At 38.8% G+C, this 26467-nt stretch overlaps 1 protein-coding gene across 2 annotated transcripts in view; it reads left to right on the plus strand.

Moving 5' to 3' along the window:
• Positions 1-197: 197 nt before the first annotated feature.
• rab6ba (RAB6B, member RAS oncogene family a) overlaps positions 198-26467 on the plus strand; it is a 41270-nt gene continuing 15000 nt past the window's right edge. For both annotated transcript variants that reach the window (XM_026346136.2, XM_026346137.2), the window contains exons 1-2: positions 198-529; positions 20539-20597. In XM_026346136.2, the coding sequence (XP_026201921.1) occupies positions 460-529; positions 20539-20597 (129 nt within the window). In that variant the 5' untranslated portion in view covers positions 198-459. The remainder of the gene's footprint in view (positions 530-20538; positions 20598-26467) is intronic.

Consider the following 26467-nt stretch of genomic DNA (forward strand, 5'->3'; position numbering starts at 1 on the left):
CTAAATGTTAAACATATGACCGGTAGCTCCCAACACATGTGCCACTGTCCTGCCACTTACTAGTGAACAAAGAGAAGTTCATCATGTCTGCGCCCCCCCCCACCCCCTCAAAGCCACATGACGTCATCTTTTACCACGACTGACAGATCGGCGGAGAGCGAGGAGAGGCCGCGCATGCGTACACGAGGGGGGGGAGAAAAAAAATCACCGCGAGAGTCACGGAGCGGTGCAGCAGCAGTGAGTCCCCATCACGACGACAGACAGACAGAGACAGAGACAGACAGAGACAGAGACAGACAGAGACAGACAGAGACAGACAGAGAGAGAGACAGACAGAGAGCGGGGACGAACGGGAAGCAGACACACCGCCTCCTCCACCCAGCACCGAACTCGAGTGGGAGCACACAACTACACCCAGACTGTCCTCCGGTGTCCAGAGCCGCAGTCCTCCTCCTCGACATGTCCGTGGGCAGTGACTTCGGGAACCCTTTAAGGAAATTCAAACTCGTCTTTCTGGGGGAGCAGAGCGGTAAGACGTGTTTCATTCTCCCGGGGAAGTTCAGCGGTGAACCCGCTGCACCTGCGGCTCCGTGGACAAGTTGTTGGGGACACGGACGAGTCGCACGTCGCCGGCGTCAGTCCGCTGGTTCCGCGTCTGTTTAGAGTCGTAGGGATGAAAATGAAACGTGCCTCCATCGGTGAAATGTGTGTTTTTAGTGTTCAGGGAGTGATGGTGCGGAGGGGGGGGGGGCGTTATTTAAATAAAATGACCACACATGGGACCGAGGCGAGTGCACCGCTTCCTCCGGTCTCTAAGTTTAGCTGTGAAAATGAGCGAGCTGCTGCTCAGATACGCTGCCTGCTACTGTGAAGCCTCCCCGGACGAGCTGGGAGGATGTCTACAGCATCACAGGCCAGTGAGTAATGATCGGTGAGTGTAGGCAGAGCCAGAGCAGCCTCAGGTCGGATGCTGTGCGGGATACAAGGTGGTGGATATCCCTGTGTGTTGATGTGGAGACACACCCAGGTTGTCACTGACGATGAGATAACTTGTGTGGCTGCAGTCTCTGCCCTGGTATTGTTGCAGCCTGCCAGCAGAGGAGAACCAAGTTTGTGCTCTCTTAATGCTTGTTTGGTTAAAAAGGAGAGAAAGAATAAGAGCAATCTCACAAAATACTCATTAGTGTGACTTCTTGTGCGAACTCTGATTTATCTGTTTTGTTTTTTTTAAAACAAGCTTCAGACGCCCACACCCTAAGACACTAAAAGCTTCTCCCTTTCTGAGGCTTGACTGTGGCAACAACCGGCTGAGACATGATTTGAATCTTTAGCTTTATTTTGTGTTTTGATCAGTGCAGATCAGTTTATGGTCTAATTCACACTTTCTCACATCAGTCATTGTTTCTGTCCTTCAGTAGGTCTCATTGATCATCCAGTGTAGCGGGGTCATGCATTACATAGTGCACTGTTCCATTTACAACAGTTTGGCATAATTATTATCTAAATATTAGGACATCTCTGTTGTCTAGTAGCTATACAGCCAAGGTCAGTATAGCTACTGAGATAACCTTATAGAAGGCCAACAGCGTCCTGTAGTGTTTATTGTTAAGACTCAGGCTGAAACACGTAGTGGATTATTTGATTAATTGATCCACACGTAGCCTATTTCCAACTGTTTTGATAATTAACCAGAATCAATCTCAGTCCCCAGGAATACATTTTTCTCTGTTCACTTTAAAATTAGTAACTTTGATCTTTTTATACTGTTTTAAAGACATGAATTGGTGTCTGTAACGTTTTATAGAGTAAACTATGAATTGAGCTCACATGGGAGCATAAAAGAGCAGTGTTTTAGCATATTTGCTTTCAGAATGACAAATGCTTGTTATAATCAAAATGCTTCAAATGATTCTTTGTGGCCCATAAAACTTAACACGTACTGTTTAACATTTTCACAGTGCTTTCATCTTTAAATGACAGGAAATCACATACAGTATATACATAATTCATACAACCCCCATAAAGGGCGCTGGTCTGTTGGATGGCTTTACTCTGGGCAGTTTAATGATATTAAGTGCCAAGCAGCAAGCCAAAGGGGATTTGGCTGCAGAAACGTAATATCAGGGAGTGTGCTGTATTAGCCAGACCGCAAAGCTGGCTGAATGTTTTGACATTATAAATTATGGTCAAACTGTGGAGACAGGGAGACATCCTTATATATTCAGTGAGAGTTAAAGTATTAAAATAGGATTTATATGTGACAGAATTGAATAGATATAATGTCTAGCAGAGGAGAATGAATTTTGCTGTGTAGGACACACACACAGTTTTCAGTGTGTGTGTCCTACGTAAAAACCTCACTTCACCTAAATACCAAGATCCATTTATGTTCTCGTCATTTAGAGACGTGATATGTAGGATGTAGGCTGTGTAGCTATTGGAAGCTGTCACAGGTATGTGATACTAGATGGATTTGCTGCAGCTCCTTTTCTTTTCCTCTGCTCAGTGAAAGTGATTAAATAGCTTGAACGTACTTGTTCATTGGTTTTACTCTGTAGTATGGTTTTGTGCACTGAGAGTTTGTCAGCACCACAGGAAATGTGCGGACTCTGTGGTCTACAGTATGTAGTCATATATGAACATAAATCGGTTGTAACACTGTAGGGCTGAATTATTAATGAAGAACATTTGTCATCATCAGGCCTGATATACCATTTAGTAATTAAATTACATAATGGTGCAACTTCCTGTTACATTTTTACAGCTTGCGTTTGTGTATCTAAAGCTGACTGAGTTTATTAAATCAAGTGGGGCATTTAATGTGAAATTCACTCTTTGTGACAACATTGATTGTTGTGTTGCAGCAGAAGGAAAGTAACAAAAAGGGGGAATATATTATATTGTGACTAATTTGAGTAGTTTACACTATATTCTTATAAACTTTTTAATCAATTTCATTTCAATCCATGTAGTCTCCTACATCCATCACAGATCAGGAAGCATCTTTTTGAAAGATCTAGACCTGTATTAACAGAAGGATTGATACAGTAATTTATAATTGCTCCTGACCTTTTAGTAATAGGACAGATGTAAACATTTGTCTTTAAACCCTTGGTCTTGAAACATCTCATTGTGCATTGTTTTTCACTGCTAGATAATTATACAGTAAATAGGTCAACTATCAGTATTTTCTTTTGTCTTTCCTCATATTGAAATAAGGGATCCCAGATTCAGAAATTCCCTTAATAACTGCTGACATCACAGCTGAATGCTGATTATTGTAACTGCAAAATATTGGTACAATAATCCTTTGACCCCATATAATCCTGTAGGTTTGTAGGGTCTCAGGAAGTGATGCAGAGGTAGGCCTCAGTCTACAGGGTGTTTGGTAAAATGGTCTGTGTTGCTGAGCTCTAAAGCCACCTGAGACTCTGCAGGTCTGTGCTGAGGATCCAAGCCAGTCTAGAGGAGTGGAGTCTGCGCCTGTTGTCAGTGCACCAGGACATTATTTGTCAACCACTGCTCATCCAGACAGTGGCCCCGACAGCCTCGTGTTTGATTGGGTCGTCTCCGGTGGTGTTGTGTCTCTCTGACATGTCGGCTATAATTGCAGCTGGTGCCCAGGCGGGCGTGAATCCCGTCAGCCCTGCCACTATCATTTATTAATGTACATGACTGGATTCAAGTGTGTCAGGAACAGGGGCATCTGCACAGGCTGCAGTGAAAAGACAACTTGTTCTTTTTGGGTTGATAGTTCCTGTGTACAGTGAAGGCACATAATGGTGGAAGTGTGTGAATAATGTGCCTATAAAAGGAAAGATGGCATGATGTTCTGTTTTTCATAAAAGAATCAGCTAACGTCACAGAGGTGGGGGCTCCAGATTAAGTGGGTGGAAGCAAGCAGAATGTTAAATGAGCTGTCAGAAAGTCTGTCCTCCTGCATACTTCTTGGTGTGTTTTTTTTATGTGCTGCCTGTACAAAGGGAACTGGCTAAAGATTTCCTCAACAAAGCTGAAGGCTTTAAGCAGGCCAGTGAGCTGTTTCCAAGTCTGTGTGCCCACGCTCCCGGTGGAAGCAGCATTTTGCTAGTTCCAACCTCAAAGCAATCAACCAGGTCGTCGTCAGAACACCTCAGATTACTGCTCTGCATTTATAGGGTCATAGATCTTTTGCTATAAGCAAATTTTTAGAGTAGCAATACCGCACTGCACTTTGTAAAAGCCAATTGTTTGGAGGTAATCCCCTGCTACATGCTTCATTTCACCTCAGACAAACAGATGGGAATACATTTGGTAGATGCATCCGCATGGCTGTCATGAGATTTTGCTCACTGAATAAAAATGCCATCTTCCATCTTTCACTGCACAGAGATTGTCATCGCACAAACTAGTACTGGGTTCAAAATACTGCTGAATCACCGAACCAATACTCTTCAAAGTAGGGTTTAGTTGGTTGTCTAATGTATCAGTCATTGCGTATCCAGGAAACGGCTTTCTGAGAAAATGAAACTTCAGGGTTTGGCTTGCCCAGGCAGGGAGCAGCTGACACGTTTCCTCGCTGAGCCTCAGAAACCACAAATGCAGATAGATGCTAAGCATAGACACAATATGCAGCTTTTTATGCAGAAACTTTACAATTAAATGCAGGGGTAGTGCAAAGTCACAGTTCTGTCTGGATTGAACTCTATACAGCTAAAGATAATAATGTGTTCTCTAACCTTTTGCAAACACATCTTTCAGTTTTTATTGTATAACATATACATTCTTTTTGTGCAAGGCTAAGACTTAGTATAGAAAACAATTTCTACATAGTTTGATTTAAAACTGACTTCTTATGACTGCTTCTGCTCTTGATGTGTAGATTATAGTACCTGTGTGCGCTCATTTTCTCACAGAAACTGAGACAAATATTCAATTAGAACATGTTGATTGTGTGAATTGTAAGAAGGCTTGAAATGGTATTGTATTATATTCTTTGTGTTGAGAATACTCTTGTTATTTAGATTTTTATATTTTAATCTACATTTGACCCCTAGTGTGTGTTACATACTACACAATAGTGGTATGTGTTATCAGTTATCAGAGAGGGAAAACCTTATGTTTTGGTCCTCTCATTTATGTAAATAGGGTGGGAAAAATGTTGGAAACATCTCTCAATACAATGCACTACAGTATGATACCACTAACACTATGACCTCAATAATAACCTCTTGTAAGTTGCTTTGGCTAACAGCGTCTCCCAAATGACTAAATGTAATAAACAAATAGTAGAATAATCACCTCAAACTTTTGACAGTTTTAACTTATAAACTATAAGAAATTATAACCTTGTAAATGTAAACTTTATGGCAGAGCTGCTGTATTGGATTGGATTATGAGTGTTTGTGTCAGTTTGAAAATTAAAGTTCATGTGTGAAAGAATATTTGAGTTTGTTCCCAGATACATGTTTAAACTGTTGCAGGACCACACCAATTTAAGAAATGATTTAGTGATGATTTTGATGGTTGCCATGTGGTAAGTATTATGATGCCACACCCAAGAAAATGACATGATTTCAACAGTATTATCATAGGGATTTGGAAAGTCTGTGTTGAAAATTAGTCAAAACAAAATCTTTCTTTGTTATGCAAGAACATCAAGTGCTTTTAGAGAGCTTCAGGTGTGTGAAGGTGTAGGATGAAGCAGGTTAGTGGAGAAAGAGGCAGGTACAACTTGACTGGTGGCTCTTTAACTGTTGACTGACTCTTTATCTGTGTTATTGACAAACAGCATCAGCTGATGTGAACCATGTCCCACAAATAAGAGATCCCAGAAAACCTATATTCGAGATTTAATGATTTACATGTAGCTGGAAAGAGTTGCAGAGAGAGTTCAGCCAGACATATTGTACATAAATGTGGATGTTTTAATGGGTAATAAGCTCAGAAGAAGCCGGGTGATGCAACAGGACAATGACCTCAGTGACTACAGAATGACATTGGAGACACAAAATTCAGCTTTAGGAGTGGCCCAGTTGAAGTCCAGACCTCAAGAGACCTATTCTCACACATCTTAAGTATATGTTTGAGTTAAAGCGGTTCTGTGAAGAAGAATGATCCAAAGTTCCTCCTGATTGTTGTTCAGGTCTAATCTAAGTGTTTGCTTGAGGTTAGTGCTGCCAAACGTGGTTCAACCCGTTATTAAAACACTCTTGCCATTACATTTTCTACTATCACCGAAGACATGTTAGATCATGAATGTTCTTGCAACTGTCCTGATATAATATGTGCTGTCTTGAGGAATGTAAATATCAAACATTGTCCCATTTTAATGAGATTGGATTCTGAAGTCTGACCAAAATGTGGAATAAACCTTTGGCTTGTAGGACTTTCCTTAAATGGGTAATTGAAGGCTGTTGATACAGACCTGACAGAGGCCTGATGTTCAAGCAGCAAGATTAAAATCTGTGAGAGTATGGTCTACATTTGCAGAGGTGCAGCTCTGTTTGCTGTAACATTGAGTAATTTAGTTGCGCCTAAAGATAACTGGTCTCTTTCATGTCACATCTCATCGCATCTTCCTGGCAAGTGCTTTTCTTCTCTGATGGATTGGGAGAAACAACTCCCTGGCAGCTTTGATCTGCTATTGATCATCTCAGATGCCCATTAATGGGGGAAATTGATCCAAAGGCACCAATCCCTCCAACATGAGAGCCAGTCGGTCATTTATACGTACTAAACAGCAGAGCCTGCATACTTGTTTTTTTAAACTTCGAACCCAATTCATGTACTGTATACTGAAGTACTTTATTTTGGAAAAGATTAGAACCTGCACCTGCTAAGGTGCATGTTTGTGCTGTGATACATTTCACAGTGGATATGTTGCATGTTCCTGAAGATGCTTAGAAGAACTGAAGATCCTAAAAATAACACTGATAAGTAGTTTTTTTTCCTAAATAAACTAACATTTTCAGACTTATCTTATTAATAGGTGCTTTCAGTCCTGCAGCAGCTGGTCAGCAGCCAAAGAATAGCAAACAGAGTGAGGGTAGCTCCATACATATGCTGCACAGCTGAGTGGGTGTGTTCCCAAAGGCCCACGGGAAAGCACAGCCTCACTTATACACTCTGCCCAGACTCAAACATGATTGCAAATCTGTCTGCTGCCCATGCAGTGATGTAGAGAGACAGTCTGATTCACTTCCTCCCACTTGTGCACCAGGGAAAAGAGTTTGCAAAATCTGATGACACAGTTGTACAAGAAACAGGCATAAAATATCGAGGGTAGGTGCCCATTCTTATCACAAATGTATTTTCTCACCCTGTTATTTTAAAGATCGGCTTCTGTGTAAACTATGTGTCTAAGAAATTGACAGGGCTCTTGCCTTAATGTGAGATCTTGTGAAGGAGAAAGACAGAGAATCCCATTTAAACATAATCCCAGTCGCTCAAACAGAGCCGCTCTGTGAATAAAATCCCTGCTGTGAAGGAAGACTGTCATTTACCCAGCATGGGATGTGACACTTACCAAGTTCAGCAGGTCTCCATCAGTAGTTACCCTTTCTCTGGCTCCCCCGAGTCCTCGTCATGGGGCTGCTTAAGCCTGAATGCAACCCTTCACACCTGCCTTAAAATTATAGATTGGTCTTTTATTGGTTAATGAGTTTTTTTCTTTATCTTTTTAATAATATTAGTTAATGTTGTTATCGGCACTGTTTAATATAGTAGATATAGGGAAATGAGCAGAACGGTCATCACTCAGTTTAATAAAGTAAGGTTGTCTTGTATCTATCTTGGTGGACAAAGAAATGATTTACCACCAGACAACTTGCAGAGAAACAGGTGGCAGACATGCCATAGAGCCACTCTGCTGCTTCAGATGCTTACTCATGGACATACTCAGGATGGCTATTCTTAGAAGTGTTACATTAGATAGTGGTCTTTTTAGTCAGATGCTACTTAATTTTGTCGGTCTACACAGCTTCCTTCTACAGAAAGGTAGCTCCGGGCCCTGCTTTTTGTCTTTTTTTTTTTTTTTCTGTGTTCGTCATCAAACCTGAATTGCACTTTAGAAGCTGATGAATACTCTGTCTCACACATTCTTGTAGCAACGGGAGAGTTTAGCTTGGAGCAATGGCAACCCTTGATCACAAAAACAATGATTACAATGGCTTGTGTTGTTTCTTTCATTTAACCAAGATCTAAAAGTAAACAAGCTATAAGTTCTTATGTATGTGTGAGATCAGTGTTGAGTCATTGCTTTTTCAGGCCCATTGTGACGATTCGATCAGAATATCAAAACTATGTTTTACTATAGACTGCTGGTTCCATGCCAACACAGCCTTTCGCAGTGCCAGATTAGGTTTCACTGTTTAACAGTCTCTGTCTGTCTGCATTGGGAACATTCTTCATCTGAACATAATTAAAAACTATAGGGCAATTTGACAGGGACTGCAATTTGCTAGTGCTGTAGTGTGCACGCAGTTTTGTTAACATGTGAAGCATGGACTGTGCCTTTAATGTAGTTCATACCTCACGGTCTTGTCTTATTGACTAACTAGTTTCTTAGTGAACTTGATAGGGAATTGTTTATTGGCCTTCGATGTTTGCTAGGGTCCAGAAAGGTCCCATATTTGTGAATCCTGAGAACTTGTTTTACGCCCTGGCGTACTGGCTTAATTCCATAGATAAACATAATACTAACGGATTAAAGTTCTCATATGTAAATATTCTAATGTATAACTGGCACATGTATAATAAATAAATCAAGATAGAGTTATTTTTATGATGAACTGATTAGATGGTTCAGTTGTTTAAGAGTTGCCATTTCATCGTCATCGTTTCACCAAATCATAAAAAATTAATATAAATGCTGTTGCACATTGGCGAGAAACATATTCCCAACATGCTTTTTATTCTTTTAACACTAAAGGACTTTGTAGCATATAGACACCATAAGATTTCAGTTGAACAACAGTAGGCAAAAGGTCGAAATTTCTCAGCTCAGTTATATTCATCATATTATCATATACAGTGTTTGCCCTGAAATCTTTGTAGTACGTCTGTCATTTTCCAAATATGAGTTGAAAACTAACCAAACTGCACAGATCTGTGAAGACATCCAGTTTTTAGTCTGTAAACAAATACTTTACTCCCACTCCCAGACAAAACTACAAGGTTCTTTTGTTTTAATTTAAAATTTTTTTATGTCTTTCTATGAGTCATTTTAAATATACTCTTGTTGAACATGTTGTTGTTGCCTATGGTATTGCATAAACACAGTTCATTAGCATTTAATTAGTAGAATGGACTTAATGATTTGGTGTGCCAAATAAATATATACATTATTTAGCTCTCTTGGAACCCCATGTTTCTCCTGGAAGGAAGATTGAAAGAGTCTGGCCCAGAAATGAAACGATGCCTGGTCATATTGAAGAATTCATTCAAATTAATGACGTGTATTGGCCCTATTTATTCTGGCAATGTTTGATTAAACAGCATCGGCCTCTGTTAAAATAGGAAATCTGAATAGACACACTTCAAAATGGGGAAAGCCCTAAAGTTGTAGTAAGATATGTTATACAGGATCCTGATTATACGACATATACAGTAATATGCTTTTACTTGTGAATGGTTTTACACTTTTTGTCTTACATGTACAGTTGTTGGCTGTGTTTGTGTGTGTGTGTGTGTGTGTGTGTGTAAGAGTGTTGATTACAAGGTTTCCCCCATGAAATTGTTTAACAGAGGTGGTAAAAGTTGGTTTTGGTCAGAGATGGTGATCCATAGTTTGCATGTGTAGTGCTGTTAAAAGGTGCCTCTGCTCTTCTGCACTGGGGTCCAGGATGATGAGCAACTGTGTATTCTGGACAGTTTGAACACCTGCTTTTAATTTCAGCGATGAGATTTACTCACAGTCCCTGTGCATTTACAGTTAGCTTCATAAATTTGCTTCGTCAACCCCACAGCTGCTAATTTGTGCTGAGTGTAATGTAATTATGATTTTATCTGCCGTGGAAACAGTACAACACACTGTACGCCTGGCAGACTGTAAATGATAGCGTTGCCCTCTTTCTGAGAGGATGCTGTTTTCATTTCTTCAGCCTCCAGCTGCTCTCTGCCTTGTGAGAATGGAATCTAATTTAAACATTAAAACGCCAAGTTGGTCTCTTGCAAGCCCGCTGGCCTCAAACAGCAGACTTATGACTTCTGTCTCTTTCCCAGGGCAATCGCAAACACCACAAGGGTCATATATTTCAAAACTGGTGTCACACCTTGGCGGATATGCTGTTACCGGTTACGTGTTAGTAGTTGTGTGTGTGTTGCTATTGCTTTTAGTAACATCAAATGCCTCATTAGACTGCACATGTGCTGAAATGGCCTTCCGAGTGCTTTATGCGTGCACGGGAGACTCAGCCTTTGTTGAGTTTGAAAGCACATTCATCCATTATTCAGAGGTATTGGTTAATGGACGTGTCCTGGTTCGAGTTCATATTTCAATTTCTTTATAAGGTGTGTGTTTGCATTACAAATAATTCTAGGTGTGTGATGATAAAACAAAGTCCAGCAGTCTGGCAGACGATCCGTTTTGGGATTTAGTGACTGACTGAGACACAAAGACATTTTGTCAATATATTAAAATATAGGTAAAGTATAGTTAAATTAAAAAGGAGTAGTAGTATAATAGAGTATAAAAAATTTCAAAACAGAGATGTGATCATTAGATTCTCCTGTGAAGTTGCTTAGTGGCCAGCAGCAGACGCTTGATTGTACCTCTCCTGACTACCTTTGTGGGCAATTTGTGCCACATAGAAATATTATTTTAAATCATCATTTGGTGAATAGATTAAACTCAGTTGTAGCTAATCAATCTTTGCTTGTATAGTTATGATCAAGTTTTTATTCAGAAAGATTTGTATCGTTCCTTTTGTTTTGTTAGGGTTGGCGAAATCTGTTCGCTTGTACTAAAGTTCATTTGGAGGCAGGTTCTTTATGAATAAACAAATGCACAGATGCAGAGTGTATCTTGTTCAGATCTCTGTGCTCTCCTTCCTCGCCATGTGCAATCATAAATAACCTCTTATTTTTCTCGGTTCCTTCATTCATTGATAAATATTACATATCTGCCTCTTTCCATTTAGTTCTCACCTCTGTGCCGTGCGAAGGCAGGGCATTGACACACATGCTTTATTTTTATCCACCTCCTTGTGAGAGGGAGCCAGACCAATGCAGAGAGCACTGTCATGCTGTGATTGGTTACCAAGCTCTCAAGGGTATTCCATGATGTCTGCTGCCAAGTGACCAGCAGTGGGTTTACCTGGCTGCTTGGCACACAACTTCCAGAGTGGATGCACAACTTATTATTATAAATGATTAACTCATTATACAGCTGAAAAAGAAGTAGTTGTTGGAAATTTAAAGTTAAGATATTTGGGCACCCTTTTATTTAAATAACAACTCATTAATGCTTTTCTTCTTAATTGACTTTTTAGGACTAAGCAGGTATTTAGAGATTGGGAGTTGATGACATTTCCAGAACAGATTAAGACTTTAACTTGTCAAACAAGGTTTGACAAGGGCCCCAGGCAATTGATGCTGGTTTGACAAGTTAATGGCAGTAACGTTGGTTCTCAGGTTTAGCTGACATGTGGGTGTTGTTGCAGTTTTGATGCACAAATTGGATCTATGCGAGGAATCCTTTCATCTGGATAAAATATATTCCATATGCAGGTTAAAATTGGGCTCTCTGGCTGCAGTCCTCCAAGGTGTATTTGGAAGGGGGCAGTGTAGAGAGAGCAGCTTTTGATGAGAAAATATTGCCAACTATTAAATCTGGTGGCGGAAATATTGTTCTTTGGAGATGTGTGGCAGCCAGTGGCACAAGAAACACTGAACCAATAGATGTAAGAATAGATTACACTAATGGTAACAAATTCTAAATATCCATGTCAAGCTATCAGTGGATAAACTAGGTACTGCACAGGCAACAATTATTTGTTTTTTGTGTCTTTTTTGCTGCAGGGGATGTATTTGCTCCTTGTCACTGCAGAAATCAACAAAATATGTCATTTGCCCAGGGGCCTCCAACTTCTGCAAATAACTGTAACCTATGAATAATTAATTTACAGCATCAACCATAATGACTCTATTCAGTGTTTTCTCTTAAACACATTTGCATACATATAGGATATACACTATAAGATGTTTTTTAATGCTGAAAAAGAACGGGGTCGTGATGTCCTCAAAAGTATTTTTCTTTTTTTATAGGATACATACAACACTGCAAAATATCAGATTATTACAGTCATCTGCAGTTATTATAATAAACTGTAGGGATTCATTGATTTTATTCTAGCATATTTGCCACACATTTGTTTTTTCATCAGTGATTGTTTAGGTGTAGAGATGAGAGAATCCTTAACTAACTCATTTTATGGTTCCACAGTTCGCAAATTGAGGGAATAGGCAGAACCTAATGTGAGCCTAATGTGTCATAAAATGGCAATGTGAGCGCTTAAGACATGTCTTAATGATGTGTCTGCTGACGATGCCCAGTGAAGTCCTGGCGGTGAAAATGCAGGTTGTGCAGCAGCAGGTGCTCAGTTCTCTTCGTTAATTGGCTCTCATGTTGCTAACTCACTCCACAAAGTCTTTGAAGCATCACACTGAGTAGAGACTTCATTAAAACCAAGGCTGTAATAGGAAACACACTAGGCAAGCATCCCTTATCTGTGTTAATATTTATTAAGCAGTCAATAAGCTGGGTACTCTGGGTGTGATTGTATATCACATGCAGGTATGGTGTGATTGGCATTTACATGTTCCTGCGTTATACAGAGAAATGCATTAGTCTGAATAACATGAACTGTTATCAGTGCTTTGCAATAGCAAAACAGTAAAGTGAATCAGTAGATAATATTTATATAGTAGCCTGGAATGTATTTAAAAGACTCCACAGATTTTACACACTATATTGTTAAAATAGAAATCATTCAAGCTGCAATATAAAGCTTTCTGAGCTAATGACCTTGCTAACAGTTTGCATAGCTTGCTCACAAGTGAGTTGAGAGGTTTCAGGAAAATGGTTTATTTAAAAGATATATTTGAATTATCTATAGTGTTATCTCATAACTTTCTGCAAACTATAGGTAATCTCAGAAACACCTTTTATTGTTTGGCTGCTGTTTATTGTTTCTAAGTTTTTGGTCAGTTTAATAAAGTAGATTTTGTGTGGATTATTTGCAGGGAGTAATTTTCCTTCTTGAAGGTGGCACGTTTAATTGTGGTGTTGCTCTGACTATTCTTTTTTTTCTGTCTCTCTGATGTCCCACCGCCTATGGAAAGACAATAGTAATTCACAGGAGTAACATGATGAAGATGTTTGATGTGAGAGTCAACTAAATAATGGGGATTTGGGGTAATATTAACAAGTTTTCATTCCGTTACAAAATAAATGATAGTTAAGTCCTCAACAGCATCTCTTCACAGTAGAATACCCTGTTAAATGATACTGTATTTCTATGCCAGCATATGAACTTCATCTTACTGCAGGTCTGCATGGAGGATGATGATGTCAAGTTCTTACAGTGCTGCATAACGATATTAAAGATTAAAATGCCTTATGCAACCTCTATTGCAGATACGTAACAGAGAACCCTCTAAAATTACCACAGACATTTGAGTAAAGCTATATGTAATCATGAATGTGGCGGTAAGCAAAAGTAACAAAGCTTTAGTTATTCCACTTAACAGTAAAATTCAGGCTTGTGGCAAAAGCACTTATTAACTCTGTTCTGTCTTTGCGTTGCTCTTAATTGTGACAGTGTCAAGGAGTCACTACAAACGATGCATCATTTTGTCCCCCACAGTCTAGACAATCTACCAATTAAAGTAATGCTAGAAGGGAACATTAGCATATTAATTTTGAGATCTCCCTGTCCAGTAGCGGATCAGAGTGAATGAGCTTTTTGTGGAATAAACCCCCTGGGTCTTTATTAACAGCTGCATGTTAGCTTTGCAGTTCGGGTGAATTAGTAGTACTATTAAGATGACCATTTATACAAGTGGAATTACTACTCTTTATTCAACATACTGATTACAGGGTGACTGTAATCAGTATGTTTCAGACACTGTTTTTTGAAAAAAAAATGTCAAGATGAGGCATTTGCACAGATGGCCAGGAATCAGTGGGAGAATTCATCAAACACAAATTGGGCACTAACAACAAATGTAGCATTTTTGCCTTCACTCTGAAGTGAATACACAATGTACCATCTATGTTATGTAATTTTGCAGCAAACAACTCAACCTTTTCTCAACCTTTTATACACTCGTGATAAGAACACAGTGAACCTCTTCATGTGTATTAGAGGACATACAGTGTCAAGAAAAAGTATGTGAACCTTTTGGAATTCTTCCTGCAGAACTGCTTTAGCTCTGTCATATTCTTTGAATGTCTCGTGTGTTCAAGTTGTTACATAGCATCTCTATTGGGTTGAGGTCTAAGCTCTGACTTGGCTACTCCACAAGACTCTCTCATTTTTCTGAAGAATTTTTTTAAACACTTGGGAATTCATCTTCCCCCTCAATCACTGAAGCTGGCCAGGCCCTGATGCAGCAAAGCAGGCCCAAATCTTGACGTTTCCTCCACCATTCCTTATGATTGGGAAGATGTTTTCATGATGACATGCCAGCCCTTTTTACATCAAATGTAGTTCTGTGCGTTCTTTCGAAATAGTTCAATATAGTTTCATCAGTCCACAAAACATTCTACCAATACCGTTCCGTGCAGTGCCGATGTGCTCTTTGGCAAACTTCAGGCATGCAGCAATGTTCTTTTTAGTAAGCAGCAGCTTCCTTTATGGTGTCCTGCCATAGACACCCTTCTTGTTCAATGTTCTACGTACTGTAGACTCATGAACACAGATGTTGGCCAGTTCCAATGATGCCTTCAGATCTTTGGCTGTCTCTCTGGGTTGTTTCTTTACCTCATTAATGAGTGTTTGTTGTGTTCTTGAGGTCATTTTGACTGGCTGCCCACTTCTTGATAGAGTCACCACAGTCCCAAAGTGTCTCCAATTGTAACTAATTGTCTAACTTTAGACTGGTGAATTTTCTTTTTAAGTCTTTGAAATCACTTCATAATTCTTTCCAGCTTTATTTAAACACATAAGCATATTCTTCTTGTGTGGAGCAAACTCAAATAGTTTGAGTAGGTTTTGTCAGTCAAAGTAGCTCTAGTCCACACCCTCCAGTTTAGGTTTTTTGAGGTCATTATTCCAAGGATTCACATACTTTTTCCAGTAGCACTATGAGGTTTTTATGGTTGGTGTAAACATAATACTCTTGCCTTAGATAGAGATCAGATCACATTTTATGACAAATTAATGCTTTCAGTTTCTTGCCACTGCATCTTTATGTCCAAACAATCCAAATAAGAAGATGGCAACCATCCATAACATTTGATTCTCTTAAGTGGTTGTGATTGTTTGATTATTTCTGCTTAAGGTTTGCTTGTCGCCAGGCAGGTTAAATTATAGCTGAACCTCTGTTTTAGTTCAGTGTTATCCCTGCTTTTGAAATTTAATAAGCTACAGTTTCCTCTGCCCTGTGAGAACACACCTCTGTTACGACCTGAATGAAAAGACGTTATAGCTGTGTTATCTCTGCTCCTTCTCTGGATTTCAGTTTTGTTTCACTAAAGCTACTAATAATGTGAACTCCATCATAATGTCAAAAATAGCATTCGTTTTTAATGGCAAAATAAAAAAGAAAAAGATTAGGAGGGGGAAATGCTCAGAAATACAGAGCTAATTTTGAACTGTAATTAAAAATCTGCCTTGTTAATCATTTCTTTTTAGCCTAGCAGAAAATTCACCAAATTATTGCAGCCATGAGCATAACTAAGCTTCCTGCTTCCACCCCAGTAATTAAATTCACACAAACAGACCTGAAGTTATAACTGACGATATTGACAAAAATTAAATACTAGTTCACATTCAGTTCAGCCTTTTTAGAGTGCTTTCACTGCTGTAGGTTGGATGTCGACATGTTACATAATTTATTGGCCACCGTATACTCTTTTCAAAACAAAATCAGTGTCTTGTGATACACCTTGCCTCTCTGGGGAGGAAATTCTGGTGTCACTTCAGATTTTGTTCATATAGCACTCTGTCAAATAGTGCTTGAGTTAGAGGAAGAAATAAGGCTGTGCTGTCTGCCCCTGAGTTTTGAAGCTTTCAGCAGTGACTGAGAAGCACAGAGAGTCCTGTCTCGTGTTGCTTAGTGGTCGAGGAGGATGAGTCAGCAGCAAGGATGTTGGATCAGACTCTCAATCCTCCATGTTCTGTTCTCTCAGAAGTGTTCTGTGCCTTTCATGATGAAAATACAGTATGTGGTTTATTTATTCAAGTTATTGTTGAATTCCAATCTGCAGAGCTGCAGTTATGGATCATTTTAATTATTGATTCACTTATGAAGTGAAAGTAGTGAAAAATCAAAAACACCTCAAAGTAATATTCAGATTGATTGTTTTGTCCTATTAGCTCTTGAAACCAGGTGTTGGTTGATAAATGTTTGAAAGTTCTGGATAATGACAGTAAAAATGACTTTGACAGCTGAAATGACATTTGTTGTTCAATTAGTTAGAATTAGCTGTCTAACATTAACTGTGAGTTTTTAATTTTATACTTTTTAATATTTCCACCTAACCTGTATGAAACCGGGAATACCAGCACCAGAATACCAAGCTTTTAAAAGTACATTTAATGGATACACATGATAAAGTAATGTGTTATGATGTAGCTATGTGGTTGAAGCTAAAGACCACTGAGCACCAGGCATAGTGTTGGAATTTCAGAAGGTCCTTACCAAGTCTGAAGTTCAATAGGTCTGAACATTAGGCCCTAAAAAGTCTTAAAAACACTTAAAATGTCTTGAAAATTATGCATAATTTTAAGGTGAAATGCTTGTTTTAACATTAGGTTGTCTGTAGTTGATGTTGCATTATTTGTACTTGCACTTGTTTTGAAAAAATATTGTCAGACTTAGAAATAATGATTTTGATGGAAATGATGACTGTGTTCTTCAAACTTTTCCTTCATCAAAACACCTTTGCAGCAATTACAGCCTGGTAGACCTTAGGCACTCTAGCTGTCAATTTTAATAGCTTTCCTTTCTCAAGGTCCCTTCCACTCTGTGCAAATCACACTGCCTCCACCATGCTTGACTTAAAGTGTTAAGCACTGTTCTAGCATATTTTCATTTGTTCTGTGACAAATATTCTTTTGTTTGATCTGAGGACCTCAAACATGGACTCATCTGTAGACAACACCTTCCTCTAGTCTTCCAGTGTCCAATGTCTGTACTTTTGCCCTTCTCAGTATTTTTACTGGCCAGTTTGAGCTTTTTCTTGGCAATTGTGCCATGAATTCCAGCATCCGTCTTTTCTTCAGTGTTGCTCACTGATGCTGACACTGGTGTTTTATGTGTATTATTTAGTGCAGCTGCCAGTTAAGGGCCTAAAAAAACTACACACTCTCAGATATTTGTCTTCTTGTCTTCTTCTTCTTGTTCATCGGAGCCTCACACTCTCTTTTCTGTCCCTGTTAGAGCCAGTTTGTGCTCCTCTCTGAAGGGAGTTGTTAACAGCATGATAAGAGTTTTTAAGTTTTGTTGCAATTTCTAGCATTGAGTAGCCTTCATTTCTTAGGCCAACAATAGACTGAGGGGTCCCTAATGAAAGTTCTTTCTTTCTTCATATCTGCCTATTGGTACCTATTGGAACCATGCTCCAACATGCTCCCTTGTTTGCTTTATTATTACAACTGTTCTCAGCTGAGCAATACAATTGCAAAAGGGTTTTCTTATAATCAAGCCTTAAAAAAAGATTAACATAAATTAACAGCCATACCAGGATATTGTAACCATAGGCTGAAGGAAATGTTACACTAACTTTTGGCCTTGGATGTACCATTAAATTACTGTGGGTACTTGTTGGACACAGCCTGTGGTCGTGGAAAAGATGTTAATCTGTTTCAGATGGGTCAAATTATTGGCATGAATCAAGCAAAGAAAACATCTAAGGAGATTGATAAAACCTCTAAAATTGGGTTAAGAACTGTCCAACATATTATTAAAAACTGGAAGGATAGTGGGGAACTATCGTCTTGAAGGAAGAAATGTAGCTGGAAAAGTGCTATGATCTGGGGTTGCTGCAGTTTGTCAGGTCTAGGTTCAGCAACGTTGTGTCCAAAGAATGAGGTCAGCTGACTACCTGACTATACGAAAATGATATTGTATATGTATATGATAGTTGTTAAAGGCAGAATACTGCTTATAGTGCAGCTTGATATGCACAGAATTGTGGTCCAAATAAGCCATGACTAAATTAGTAGAACAGCTTAAAGCTGATGTCTGTATAAAGTGGGATAAGCTCAGGGGTTAAGTAAGCTAGATGATATATTGATAAATTAGCATAAGATTATTAGCATAATCAGTAACTGAGCGTCAGATCCTGCCTTGCAGATACAGAAACCAAGTGATGGCAGAGACACATGTAATTAGTCTGGCTGATTAAAACTCTTTCTGTAAACAATTGCCACTGGGTGCCCGTTTGATGAACTGTAAATTAAGGACAGATTATGATTACTGAGTGAGCTGGTGGCTGCAAATTTTGAATGCTCAGTCACAGCACATTTCTTTAACATGAATAATGAACTTGGCTTCACTCACATTTAAAATCAACAGATTTGGGTTGACAGCAAGCATGAGAAAGGACTGGGTGGTGTACTTAGATGAATGAGTTCAGGTCTGCTAGTCAGGAGTCTATAAGATGTGATAAAATGTGGTAGTCAGCGATGTACAGCTTCTGCCTAGTGTTGACTGACTGATTGGACTTAACTATAGCACTTTGGATCTGTTCCACTGGAGTTAGAGTGATATAAGATACCGGCTCTCAGCCAACCGTCAGCACTGATGCTAAATGGATATAAAAAGAGAATGTGATTTGCTTGCTTTCACTTATAAAACCACTGAGGGTAAAAAATATCAGAAAATCATGCATACCCAATCTATCTAAGTCAGCCCCCCCCCCCCTTTTTTTAAGAAATTAATTCTGGTATAAAATGCTGTATGCTTCTATTATTTAGTTGATCTGGAATTAGTTATCTGTTTTCTCAGTGATTCTTCAGCCACAAACCAAAACACAACTTGGATGACCCTTGGCTTAAGAAATAGTTCAGGATTTTTCAAGCCAATATTACTTGAGTTGCTTATATGTATGTGATAGTAGGTCTTAGTTGCTAGAATTGCTGCTGATAAGCATGAATAGATGTATTTGTGCTGCTTATTTGTTATTCAGACTATTTCTCAAAGCAGATCTACTGTCTACTAATCATCCCCTGAGTAATGTGCTCCGCATATTTTACATGTAATTTTCCACGAACAGTGTATTTATTTGTCCATTTTGACTGCATTTAGCCACAACTGAGTCCTTAAGGATCTCTGAGGAGAAATCTGTAGAACAATTGCACCTATCAATAACTCACTTTACTTGTCAAGTAAAAAAACAAAACAAACAAACACAGGGTTACAACACAAATTGTGTTATATAGTAATGTAATAGTAATGTCTGTGGGAAGATGGTTTTTGGATCGGTGTATGTCACATAACAAATATGGGAAGTTGTAGTATTGCAGCTTGGCCCCTACACCAGAACTACTTCACAACCTACCACCGTTCGAGAGACCTCTTCTCTCTGCATTTGCTTCCTTACTCTTTCTAGACTGACTTCTGTCAAATAAGGGAAAAATGTCATAATTAACTCGCAACTAATGAACCAATTAACAAAGGAAATATTAAACTCTGCTAATCTGCTTCACAAGACTGTACGCATGGTTTGATCAGACCTGCTTAGCATTATATTTTGATTCATGTATGTGCATGGTACGTATGGTGCACAGCAATGCTATCAATTAATTATAATTAAGATTTTTGTTTCCCATTAGAAAACCCTAGCCTACTTCAATCTCATGTGAAAAGCATGGATGAAGAAATGCTTCACTGGGAAATAAGCACATGCGTTTTGACGTTGATAGATAATATAGGACCCAATCATTACACGTAAGATAATTACTTTTGGCTTTAAAGCAACCAGATGGGATTCTGTTAAACTTAGCATCTAGTTGCAATTGACTGCAACTGTAAATGTCAGGAAAACCCGTCAGTCTTTCAACTGAAGTTTTCCTTAAGTTTATTATAATTCTGTGAGATACCTCCTTTCCAAATTCTCCCTATTTAATTCATTAAATGGCAAATGTATTGGTTTTGGGAACATATAACTCTTATAGTAGCAACCGCAGTGTAATTAGATCTAGATCTGAGGCCACCATTGACCTCCCAGTCACCAGTACACACAGTACTAGGCTCCATGGGCGAAGTGAAAGGCTTTTCAGATATCATAACCACCAGTCCCACTTTTATGTTCACTGAGCGCCTGAATGCAAGAAAACTAGGCCTCTTGTCTGTCATTTAATGCATTGTCTTTTTCTTCTCTTGTAGTTGGAAAGACGTCTTTGATCACAAGGTTCATGTATGACAGCTTTGACAACACATATCAGGTAAGTGATACTGCAGGCAGTGAGAGTGAATATTATGATCGTCTTTTTCACTATTGATCAGTTACACGGTGCCGTACGCCTTTCTCTGGATAGTAAAATGCATAAATGAAAGACTCCACCAAGACCAAGTAAAATTATCCACTAGTATAATAATCAAAGAAATGTAATTACAAAAAATAACAATTTTAGTCTCTGTGTGTAAAATTTAGAAGTTGTTGTTGGTGTCTGTTTAAACATCAATGTTGGCCATGTTGGTTATAGCCAGCATGGGTGTTAAAACAGATACCTTTGAACTAAACAGCATCAAGAGCATCATGGGCCCTCAGGACATCACTATTTCTAACCCAATCCTCTGAAGCAAAACAGAACGTTGCTTGTGCAGCTACAGCACTTACAGTATAGAGGTCTTTGTAAGCATCTGCAGACAGACAAACTTTAAATAAAACCTGCAATATTTTTGCTTTATAAGCAGAAAATATCTACTTATAAAGTAATAAAAAAGAAATTAAAAATAAATCTCACAAAGCTTCAGTGCCCCCATTCTCATATACTGTAGAGTGTGTGTGTGTGTGTGTGTGTGTGTGTGTGAACTCACTCAGGCTCTTTACTGAGGGAGTATACAGTACAGATTCTGTGCATTGTGAGAAACTATAAGCAGATTAGGAACTGTAGAAAAAGATATGAGGGAAAATGAAGGTGAAGCAGAGTCAGCGTAACTATTGTTTTGCTTAACTTAATTTGTCATTGAATATCATTTATCATTCTCTGGTAATAGTATTTGTCCATAACAGAATAATAATTTAAGTGCACAAAGCACCAGTCAGTGCAATGAACTATAACCATTGATGTTCAATGAATGATAAATAAGTAATGTATATAGTAGGACAGGTGAGTCCATAGAAAATCTAGACAGACTTCTTTTAACCAACTATGTAAAATCTCTAGGAGTTGTTGCTTTTATTTAACAGCATCTTTGCGCTGAAACGAACATGTCCGTCAGGTATAAAATTGGCCAGCACGCCTGTTATCAGGTCAGTAGAATTAATAATGTTCTTTTTGACAGACAAATCCCTATAAGCCCAAGCCCAAGTCTGGCCCTGCCTTAAAGTCATCTACCTTGGTCCCCAAGGATCATCACGGTTCCTGCTCTGAGCTGCACCTCTTCTTTCCTTACTGCTTCAATCTGACTCCTCTTTCTTGTTCTCTGAAGGATAATGGTCTATAAATAAAACTGACAGTCTATCACCAAGAGAAGTTTATTAACTTTATTAAAGTTGTACCCTTTGGGAATAACGCTTAATCATTTCTGGCAGGCAGCCAGATAAGGAGATTGATAGCTCTCTTTATTGGCCGTGGAATCTAAAACCACCGGCAGCAGCTTAGCATAAAACCCCCAAAAGAGGACAGTAACAACAATTTCAGCTCTAAAGGGGTTATGTGGCAGACTGTTCCTTGGTTGTGACCACTAACGTCCTAAAGCCCCTGTATTTTATTTCCCTGCATTAAAGTGTTTGTGCTAACTTAAGCTAAGCTAACCAGTTGTTGGTTGCTGCTTCATATATAACAGACAGGTGAGAGAGTGGTACTGATCTTCCCATATGACTCCCTGACAGAAAACAGGGAGTTGTTCCCTAAAATGTTGACATTTTGCTTTACAAGTGGCTGGGCATGGAGTGGACAATGTCCTCTACACAGACTGATGGTTGAACAAGTTAAAAGTATGTTTCAGTTTGTATTAAGTTAGCTTTTATATCATCAGTGTAGCAACACTGAGTGTTCTTGAACCTTACTGCATCATGCTAACCCACTAAAGGAGAGAAAGTGCTTTCTGTTCTCCAGTGATCATACAAGTACAGTGCTGTGCTGTAATAAGATTTGGATAGCTCATTGTGAGTGGATTAAATTGTCTCTGCGATGCTGTGCTTTCACAGTATCCTCTTATATTTCTACATTCATAAGTCACCAAAGGCTACAGAACCAGATATTTCACACCCGCTGTTGGGGCTCATATATTTTGTGTTGGTAAGCTGCAGAATCTCCATGATTCATATTGTTTCTTTAAACACCTCATTCTCACAAATTGTGTGAAACAGGCTTATATTTGAGCTGTGGACTCATGACTAGAAAGTGGAGTTATTGGAACAGTTTGTCAGTGTTTTTCTGGGGAAGAAGATTCATTCCTTCACTGATTCTTGATAAATGTGATGAGTTTTTGCTGAATAGTTAGCTGATAGTAGAGTGGAGCAATGTGTCTGCACTCATTGGCCACTTTATTAGATACACCTGTGCAGTGTAATGCAATCCAGTACAGCAGCTCTGCCATCAATTCTTGTTTTACAGAGTTATAATTTCTCACTTTTTGTTGAAGCTGTCAAAGTGTTATATTATTATATTATATCTAGTGTGACAGAGAGCATGGTTACAGATGTCTGGTGTGGATAAATGTCAGAAAATACTCTTAAAAATAATTATGATCCTGGTAAATGAAGAAGTTGCCTGAGAAATATTACATTTTTATCTTTACTGTAGTATCATAGTAATAGATGAGATTCACAATCCATTCATCCCCAAAGGGCATAATTTGACACAGCAGCATAGAAATAAATGCATCCAAAGGTAAAAATACCACAAAGTAATAACTTTATAGAATAAAGTACAAAATTACAGTATAGACTAATAGCAGGAGAAAAAAGAGAAGAAGAAACATTTTGCAAACAGGAACTGCTAATACAAATTCAGCATAATGATAATGGTGACTATTTGCAGAATGTAAACAAATAGAGGCCACTGGAGGCAGGGGGCACAGTTGTGTTGATTTATAATATCTTTATAAATACATTCTATAATGCACAGACAGTATATGTGACACAATCACAATCATTATTTTCAGAGAGTAACCCTTTCCTCAGTACCACTACCTAGAGTGACTGCAGTGAGCATTTGCAGTCTATCTCTTTTCAAGGCTGCTGCTGTAACTCCAAATCTGAATGCAGCTTTAAGAATTATGTCTGTGAAATCCAGCAGCCGTCAAAGTCGGCTCTAAATGCAGTGAATCTGAGAAGCATAGGGGAATCTGGTTTTCTAGACAAATGGCCGTCTACAGCAGCCCCACAGTGAAGAGGTCTGAAGGGACAGAGAGACCTCCTCCACACTGTCTGTCCTCCCATTTTAATAGGGCATGCAGCGGGCTAGGCAGACGGATGCCGGACAGATAGCACCTGCTTATCTAATAATGTCCCATATGCTGTTTAATGTCAGGCTCTGCATTACAAAATTGTAATGGCCTGTGCACTGTGTGATAGCAACAGCCAGGGAGGAATATGAAAATCAGATGGTTGTTTTATTTGTGTGTAAGACAAAGTTATTTAAATCCACCCCTTAACCCTGTGCTGACAAAAAACAACCTCTTCGTTCACTTCTCGCTCTCACTTTTTGGTTTTGTATGGATTAATGACTTTGTGATCACTGCAATAATCTCTGCTTTGTAGCCACACCTCGACCTCAAAGACAAAGCTCAGTCTATCCTCGGTGTGTTTGTGTATGCGCCCCCATCTCCCCCCTGTCTTAATACTACTCCTCTTCCTGCCTGGCTCAGTGACAGGTAGGGCTGTAAATGATTTTGCAGTCTTTTTCTAGCTCAACTCCCGAGACCTTTGAGTATTAATTAAAATGCTGAATGCATTAACTCAGTTTGAGTGTTTATGCTGCTGCTCAGAGGGGAGACTGGATGTGCCCAGCGAGAGTGGAGAAATGCTATGAGATGTGAGCCCGCAGGAGACATCTCTCCTGGTGAGAAGATTTATGAAGTCATGGCTTCCAGGCACCGCATGTTTTTGTTTTCATCTACGTGAAGATTTTAGATTTTAGCAGATCTAGTATAGCAGTGTATTTAGAGGCTTAGGGTCATCAGAAAGATGAAACCAAGCGTGGTAGTGGCTGTAGTCAGCAGGAGGATGTGAGTGAGGCGAGCCAGATTTGCTGCCTCTATAGCAGCAGAGTCCCATCAAGCAGCCACCCAGCCGAGAGAGGCAGAGGCAGGCGTCCTCGCTGCCTGGCAGCACATACTAAAGGGCTCAGAGGACTCCAGAGGCAGAACGCTTTTGTCAGCTGTGGTGGAGCTGTCAGTCAAGCCTGGCCACCAAGCCGTGACTGCATCTGTCTGCCCAAATATTTAGCTTCTTACTGTAGCAGCTGGTGAATCAGATTTATTGGACATTTCAAAAATATCTAAAAAGTCACACTTTCATATCTGTGAAGCAGGGGATGAAAGGATGTTGAACATTTTCCCACTGGCTGCTAAACATCCCCACTTTTGTTTTAAATTTTAGCTAAATGCTTCATTACATGTGGAGGACATTTGCAGTTTTCTGCCCTATTTAACTGCGATGGATTGAGTTAACACAATGTGATCAATGTAGTAATGGATCATCAGAAAATGTAGATGCAAGCATTTTGATAATTGATTATTTATTAAAGAAATTTTAATCACAAATCCAAAACATTTTTCTCTTCATAAATATGAGGATTATTTATTTATTTTTATTTTATTTCTGTTAGGTGACAGTTAACTGAACATTTTTGGATTTTAGACTGTTAATTGTTAGTTGTTCATTTAAAGAACAGGACAGAGACCTTGGACAGGCATTTCTTTTACCATTTTTGCTACACTGTTTTAGACACTATATCATCAATGAAAAAATCAATTCATAATCAATAATGAAAATGATCTTAGTTGCAGTTCTAGCCTGTGTTATCGTGTCCAGCTCTCTTTGAACTCTGTTTGAACCTTTACTGCTTCAGTGACTGCTGTCAGGGTGGAAGGTTGGTTTAATATTACAAACTCTGCACATGAAAAAGCTGCTTTGCATTTCTAAAATGCAATAAAAACTAAACTCTGTGATTTGTCATGTAGTTCGAACCTTTATTTATGTGACAAAAAAAAAGATTTTCAGTGTTCCCTCAAAGACCAACTTATTGTGTCTTTTAAATATAAGCAAATGTCCGCTGCTTGCTAAAATAAAGTTGGGACAGGGGACTGTTGTAATTCATCACCTTTTATTTAAAGACTTAAATTGACTTATTATTAATGTCCACTTGTGTAGTTGTTATGTTTCACATATATTAATAAATACAGCCTACTCTCTGAAGAAGGTCTGATCTATCTCTTCCCCTGGTGCCTGGAAACCTTAACACTAGTTGTGTTCACAAAACACTGTTAAATGTGGTGCTGTAAGCAAATGCCAGTATGCTCACTGTGACTCAAGGTCTGTTGGTTTATCAACGTCTCTGCCAGATGGAGGACCTTGAAAGTCCTGATGGGAGCAGCAGTGGTGGAAGAAATATTAGGATTCTCTACTTACATGAAAGCTGCAATACCACAATAGAAAATTACTTCGAAAACATTTCAAGTTCACCTCTTGGGTTTGTTAATGAAATTACATGAAATAATAATAAAGAATTTTTTTACATAAAACGACAAGTGACTAGATGTGATCAAAACAGAAGTGTTTGTGCAAACACTCCAAATATGATGTAGCTTGCATTAAACTGTAGCTTAATTTAACTCCATGATCATGGAGAATAGGGTGGTTATGGTTTCTGCATGTTTTCTTAATTTAATGTGTGGTTCTAGGACACAGCAGTAAATGTTAATGACTCTTGAAAACAGTCTTCTGATATCTGCACACGGCACTTATTTCATGATGATTTCACATGTGGTAAAAATATTTTTTTGAAAGCTGTATTAAAGTTAAAATGTCAATAATGTATTTAAATACAGAGTCAGTGAAATTCATCAGATCTATTAAAAGCTTTCTTTGCCCTAGAGAGCCTTGGTCTGCCTTGCAAGATGTGCGCTTGTTAAAAATTGA

The sequence above is a fragment of the Anabas testudineus genome, chromosome 4 (assembly GCF_900324465.2).
Source record: "Anabas testudineus chromosome 4, fAnaTes1.2, whole genome shotgun sequence".
NCBI lineage: Eukaryota > Metazoa > Chordata > Actinopteri > Anabantiformes > Anabantidae > Anabas > Anabas testudineus.